Raw genomic sequence first — 6994 nt, 5'->3', positions numbered from 1 at the left:
AACACAGATTATAAACAGCACGTAAATAAATAATATACCAGTACCCTAACCGGTGCTCTTATTTTAAATGAAACTATAAATAAAAAGAGAATTAACATGACATGAAGTTTGAAACATACAAAATTAATCAAGTTACCACTACTTAATGTTCAGTTGGACTGAAAAAAATAACAGCCGCCAAAAACAGCAAGATGACTCCATTCAGACAGAGAATTGTGTAAGAAAGAACTATCCCTCTGCTTCTTGCTCCCTTAATAATGAGGGGCTTGCAAAAGTACTTGAGCACAATTCACATGAAAATTTATCACTATCAAAAAAAATCCTCAAAACACTCCTAGCTGTTGGTGAGAACTACTTGACCTCATCAAAATAAATACCCAAAAAAACAATTATTAAGACAACTGAAAACCATCATTTTGCACATCTTCTCTTATACAGCATTTATCTTTACTGATGAAATAAATATTGACCTAACAGCCCAGGGCAAGAATGAGTTTCCTTTCCCCAGCTCCTGTTAAGGCTATGACATTCTATTTAGAAACCTCATCTTTGGCTGCTTCTTCAAAAGTTTCTCCTTCAACAAGGTCTGGTACATCGTCGTCATCTTCTTCCTCAGCAATACCAGATTCTTGCTTTTGGAACTGTTGAGCAATCTTCTTCAAATTGATCAAATTATCAGGTCCTTCAAACATAAAAAGGTAAGAGATAATCAGTATGCATACACCATACAAGATAGAACATAACAATCCTAAGGTTAAAACACTAAAATCTACTACAGACAATAATGTCTAACCGATAATAATAGAAGTTTACTGCATACCAAGCTGATTGATGATACCAGGAAGGAGATCTTGAAGTTCTGGACAGTCAATAAGAGCCAAATTTAGTTAATATAAAATTAACTCAAGGCTGGATGGCACATGTCTCTAGTGTGTCCTCTAATTTCTTTACTACTCAATGAAGACGTGAGACAAATTTGTGTCTCTTTAAATAATAACAGCACAAAAAAAAAACAAATAATCCTCAATGACTCACTTTTTGTTTGGGGAGATCCACTAACAACCCATGTATTTGCAGCAATGGATGCTTGAACTGGGAAAAGAACTCAAAACAATTGTCACAATAATGAAAGAAAACAAAAATCTACTTTTGTATCACTCATATACCAAATACTTGATCCAATAGTGTGCAAACTTAAGAACTACCAGAACCAGATACAAAATTATTACCTTTTGGGCTTACAAAATGAATGACCATCTCATCTTTGAAGATGTTTACTTCTTCAATGGCAGGAATTGAATTCACTTGTAACCTCTTCAAGGTACTTTGAAGTCTTTTGTCATCAGTTGTAGTGGTCTTGTGAACAGCCTTCTTCTTTCTATATATTTACCAAAAAGCGGGAAATTTTAAGACCAAGCATTGTTTCAAATAACTCTTCCAAATGACATGCAAGGTGAGCAAGGCTCAAATTTCAAATTTACTTCAAAGAATGCAGCTTTATGATAAAGGACTAGGGGAGGAAAATTATTTAAATTAGGCACCTTCGCACAGTACCCTTTCCACCAGTTCGAACCGCACCAGCCATCTTCATAAGCTTTTCCCGATTCATCTAAAACATTATAGATCAATTTCTTTTGATTAGGTGTACCCATAGTTTTACAGATTTTAATAAACAAATAAGAAAAACTGTAGGTTTCTTGTGTTGAGCATAATTTAATTATTTTAACCTTAGTCGCCGATTCGGGATACGAATCTGATTTGGGCGCACGAATTGGATTCGTGGATTCGTGATTTTTTATTTTCCCCATTAGGATTCATGAGTACATAAATATATTTATATATATAATTTATAAACATAGATATATATGCATTATATATATATAATATATGTTTGTTTTTTTTGTTTTTTTTAATTCCAAGTTTGGCTTGTGGGTCCTTGGGGATTCATGACAGATTCGTGTGGATTCGTGCAGGATCCTTGTTTTGGAATGTGGATTCATTCAGACTCACGGTCCACGGATCCAGACGTTTCCACAGTCCAAAACAAGGATCCTGCCCAAATCCGGACGAATCCTGGCACCAATCCAGATCGAAATCCAAATCTGACCTCCTGGGCACGAATCCGGTAACTAAGATTTTAACCAAACAAAATCCTGACTGTAGAATGTCATTCCAAATTAGTATGAGAAATAACAAGCTCATAATCAGGCATTCATTATGAATTCTGAGCTGTGAACCAGCTCTATGGACTAAATTCAATTTTGGGTAATTTGGCTGCTGCTCATACTCTCCAACCCTGATCTGTAGTGTGACCTAAAATTGTGAATACAAAATAATCTATGGATTAATTAACATTTGTATTCATCTTTTAGTCTACCTCCCCATGTGTCATGTTCAGTCATATGGAGAGTATAAAGATGAGATTATTTGATGAGGTAAGTCATTTTGAATTTTCTTGCTATGTTGAAAAAGTGTTATCTAAAGCTCTGTAAAACATTGGAAACATATGGGTACCAAAGTTGTAATATGTAAACAGAGATCCTAGGATTAAAAAATTCAACAGCAACAGATAAAATTACGTTAGACAGTCATTTTGTTTAAGAAGGAGCTCTTGCACATCACACAGGCATAGTTAATGTGAGTGGCATGGAGTCTAGTTCAATTGGAGTTGAACAAAATGCTGCCCTTGATGCCTTTGATTGTGACAAGGGTGAATATAAATATTAAATACAAAATTTGGCTTGTAAAGTTGAAATTTCATTGTGTAATGACTTTTTGAGACTCAAAAAAATTACAAATATGATGAGGTATTTTATTTATAATTTTAATGACCATTATGGATCTATGAATATCACAATTCTAACTTTTTAATTTTGGTTTTGAACATGCATGGTGTGTATGTAAATTTATACTATATCAATATATTATGCGTATTTGATGAAGTAAGGTCACACAGCTAAATAGTTTTCATTTTTCTTGCTATGTTGAAAGTGTTATTTAAAGCTCTTTGAAACATTGACAACATATGGGTACCAAAGTTGTAATATGTAAACAGAGATACTAGTTGAAAGCATGAATGCTGATGATATTCCTATGGGGGAGTATTGTAGAAACATGATTAGATCATTATCATGATGATATGTTACATTCATGACTGTGTTTGTCATTGATGTCAACATAGCAGTTTTTTGTGGTATTTGACAGAGGAACAGCGGTACAGATTAAGTTGGTACGAATAGATCGTTGAGTATTTTCACTAGCGAGGTTAATGGGAGATACTAATAAGTGTCTAGTATATGCAGCTAACCTCGGGTGCAAAAATATCAAGTCTAGAAGAAGTTACGCAAGTTTTGGTGAAAACTGTCTAGGGATAGAGTTTACAAAAGCATGTTCTGGTAAACTTGTTATATCTCTTCGCAGAGTTGTTATTTTGAGAAGCACGGTTAAAGGCGTGTAGAAGACAAGCTAGAGATGACGTGGCTAAGCTCGCTCATCATAATATTACACATACGGAAAGTTATTCAAGTTACAAGGCGACAGATTGATGTTATTGCTAAGTAAAATGTGTTCTTAATGAGGTCCTATAATAACTAATTGAGAAGGTGTAATAGCCGACTCAAGGGAATTGTTTTATGCACTCGATATAAAGGAAGGACATTTTCCTTTGATATAGAAGGAAGACAGAAGAGCGAAATGAGGAGAAAAGATATGAACGTTGAGTAATCAGGTTGATATGCGAAGATAAGCAAAGCAAAGAGAAGTTGGAGAAAACTTCATTGCCCAGGTTTTATTTTGAGATCCGAAGTTTGATATTTAAATCCGAGGTTTGTGACCTAGTCTACAAGGTCTGACAGTGAAAGGATAAAGCACAATACGAACAATTGTTCTACAAGGAATAGTTGAGAAACTAGTTGGACAGTGAAGTTTAGTGGTCCGGTTGACAGGACAGAGGAAAGAGGATAAAGCACAATACGAACAATTGTTCTGCAAGGAATAGTTGAGAAACTAGTTGGACAATGAAGTTCAGTGGTCTTGCTCCAAAAGTTGTTTGGAAAGTGGGTCCTTTTGCCTTCTACAACTCCTAACAAGGTTGGAATCTTCTAACAAGGATTCAAAGTCTCCTAACAGGACTCTTATGTACTGAATGTGTTTCTAGACTCCTAACAGGGTTCATCCTCTAACAAGGAATATATATATTAGTATATATTTGTGGGCATCATTCCACTAGGGTTTTTCCTCTGATCAAGGGTTTCCCTAGTTAACAAATCTGGTGTAATTGTGTATGTGCATCTTCTTATGGTTGCTGTTTACTTTGGTTACATGGTTAAGATTAATTAAGGTTGATAAATGTTTTAGTTGGATAACTGATTCACCCCCCAGTTATCTTGGTGGACTATTATTTCTAACAATACTAGGGTTATAAAATTCAACAAAAACATTGAGGATTTCTTCTATCTAAACTTTTGAAGAAATAGACTTTCTTAAAACAAAGACAAATTTATGTTAGATAGTCCTTTTGTTAAGAAATTAAGAGGAAGCTCTTGCACATCACATAGGCATAGTTATTGCGAGTGGCATGGAGTGTAGTTCAAAATAGTTGAACAAAATGGTGACCTTGATACCTTTGATCATGACAAGGGTGAATATGATTATTAGATACAAAATTTGGCTTGTAAAGTTGAAATTTCGTTGTGTAATGATTTTTTGAGACTTGTGCAAATTACAAATATGATGAAGTATTTTATTTATAATTGTAATCGTCAATATGGATTTATGAATATACACTTCTGACTTCTTACTTCATTACTTTTTTAGTTTTTAACATGTATGGTGTATATATAAACTTACACTATATCAATACAGTGTATATATATACACACACGTAAGCCAAAGCCAAACCCAAACCCAAAGAAAAAACTTGCAGAACTCGCATACCCAGACCCAAAACCAAAGCAGTCCCAGAACCAGGATCAGTAACTTAGCTATTTTGAGAGTCTTTTCTATATTTTAGATTTTTTTTGAAATGGTCTGGATTAGTCAGAACTTCGAGCCAAGACCACAAAAAGATAAAAGAACAGAACAAAAAAAAAAGTAATCACAACTGCTAAAAAATATAAAGGGCAAATTGGAAACTTTGATAATAGTTGTCAGCTTAACAGTATGTCACATCATTGTTGTCCCCAAAATAAGAGCAGACTAAATATGCGAGGCAAAGGCAAAGGATACAAAGAAATGATATCTCATCTTATGTGTCAACATAAACATAAGCGTAATATTTGAAGATAATCATAAACAAGAAAATCTTAGATCATGGAAAGACTAGGTGTCTGAGAAGGGACTGTATCAACAAAAAAATGAAATTTTGTGGCCCGCTGAAATAGAGAGATATGCGCCAAATGTAATGCAGCAGAAAATAAATGTAGCAAGAGATAGCTAGTTGAGACAACATGAGAGAACTCTTTAAGTACCTGATATAGCCAAAAAGCTTAAGAAAATATTTTATATTGTGTGTGACTACACATCAATCTGAGAAAAAATATATGTGCACAAGCAAAACAAAAAACAACTTAAACAAAACCTCGACAACAATTGAAGCTTAATAAAATTTCATGTGCTTCATTGATATAAAATTAAAAGATTACGACAAATACAACTACGCAAAAGTTTACCCAATCTTTGCTAGTCAACTTTACATTTTACGAAAAGTCATCACGAAGTCTAACAAGTAACAAGAAAACAGTTGCTAGTTTCATTTTTCCTCACCAGAGAATTCTGATACAGAAATCAAAAGCAAGATATTCACTGAAGCTGCTTAAGCAAAATATTTAGGGTAAAACCAGTCCATTATACCTCATAACTTGCATTGAATTTCTACTTTTGTAAACAGATTTGATGACAAAAATACAATTATTCACACGGATAGCTATTGTATGTTTTGACTCAACGCACATCTGTTATGCACTGACGGCAAACCACTTTTCCATGCAAAGAACTTGATATATGTACAATAGCGCACTGCTTAAGCTCTGGTGCAGCGGACATCTAATAGTACATTAAGGGCGTATTCATATTGCGATGAATAAAATTGAGATGATTCCGGGAGACGTAAGCATGATACCCATTTGATAGCATTCAAACCCTAAAACAACAACAGCATACAGCATACAGCACACAAGACAGAATGCCAGCAATGACAATATAGGAAACCTTAAAATCATGCCACACAACCTATAAACAAAAAGTTTACCCTCGACGAAAGAAACCCAGAAAAAAAATCCAAGTTTTATTGACAGGTGCAGGCAGCGAAAAGTCAATCTCTCGTAATACATTTAAGTGTGTCAGACCCCCAAAACGTATTGCAACAACAAATGCACTAGAGAAACTGCACATCATCTGTCATGTATATTCAATTGGGTTTTATTCTCTTTCTCTAAAAGGATATGAGAAACAGGTTCTTCTCGATATAATTATTCATACCCTCGAAAAAATTTAAACAAATCGATATTTTCGTATGTATACAGTAAGAGAATTGTCTTGACCACATCGATTTCGTAGATCCATGAAAAGGGAAATGTTCCTAAATAACAACGGCATTACCCTAAACCTGTGAAGAAGATTTATCGAACATTGAAGCTATAATAGAAAACACAAAGCGGAGATAATATATTAAACTTACTTTGTATTGTTATGATCTGCTTCTGGTTCAGCTTGTGCTACAAAGACGGGCCAGTTGGAAGAGGAATCGAGCTCAAGGTCTTACCAATCTTTTCATTCCCGATTCTGTTCTTTAAAACCCTACGTAAACCTTACCCTCGTTCACTATAACCCTAGGTTTGCCATGCTCTTCACCATATAAATTGTTTTTGTGCATTAAAATACTCCTAAGGTTTAAAGTCCTGCTTAAAAAGATTTAACAATGATAGGGCCCCCCACTAAGGATATGGTACTAGGAAGATGGATAATAAAAATAGAGTTTTTATTAAAAGAGTATAGA

General features: G+C 34.4%; 1 protein-coding gene across 1 annotated transcript; it reads right to left on the bottom strand.

Moving 5' to 3' along the window:
* Positions 1-213: 213 nt before the first annotated feature.
* Positions 214-6761, bottom strand: LOC149529620 (nascent polypeptide-associated complex subunit beta-like). Its single transcript, XM_089811937.1, has 6 exons — positions 6677-6761; positions 1542-1609; positions 1230-1378; positions 1036-1092; positions 821-859; positions 214-682 (listed from the first exon to the last, which is right to left on the bottom strand). The coding sequence occupies exons 2-6, from the start codon at positions 1607-1609 to the stop codon at positions 531-533; spliced, it is 465 nt and encodes a 154-aa protein (XP_089668063.1). The 5' UTR covers positions 6677-6761; the 3' UTR covers positions 214-530.
* Between the last annotated feature and the right edge of the window lie 233 nt (positions 6762-6994).

The sequence above is a fragment of the Cupressus sempervirens genome, chromosome 11 (genome assembly GCF_028749045.1).
Source record: "Cupressus sempervirens isolate cs-2001-9-10 chromosome 11, ASM2874904v1, whole genome shotgun sequence".
Classification (NCBI taxonomy): Eukaryota; Viridiplantae; Streptophyta; class Pinopsida; order Cupressales; family Cupressaceae; genus Cupressus; species Cupressus sempervirens.
The sequence above is the reverse complement of the archived record's forward strand: the minus strand, read 5'-3'. Positions and strand labels throughout refer to the sequence as shown.

What these genes read in the sequence shown, in the direction of transcription:
- LOC149529620 (XM_089811937.1), bottom strand. Translation starts at nt 1,609, where the DNA reads ATGAATCGGGAAAAGCTTATGAAGATGGCTGGTGCGGTTCGAACTGGT. An exon ending in TCATTTTGTAAGCCCAAAAG is followed by an intron (nt 1,093 to 1,229) that starts GTAATAATTTTG and finishes TTCTTTTCCCAG; the next exon opens with TTCAAGCATCCATTGCTGCA. An exon ending in TGGTATCATCAATCAGCTTG is followed by an intron (nt 683 to 820) that starts GTATGCAGTAAA and finishes TTATGTTTGAAG; the next exon opens with GACCTGATAATTTGATCAAT.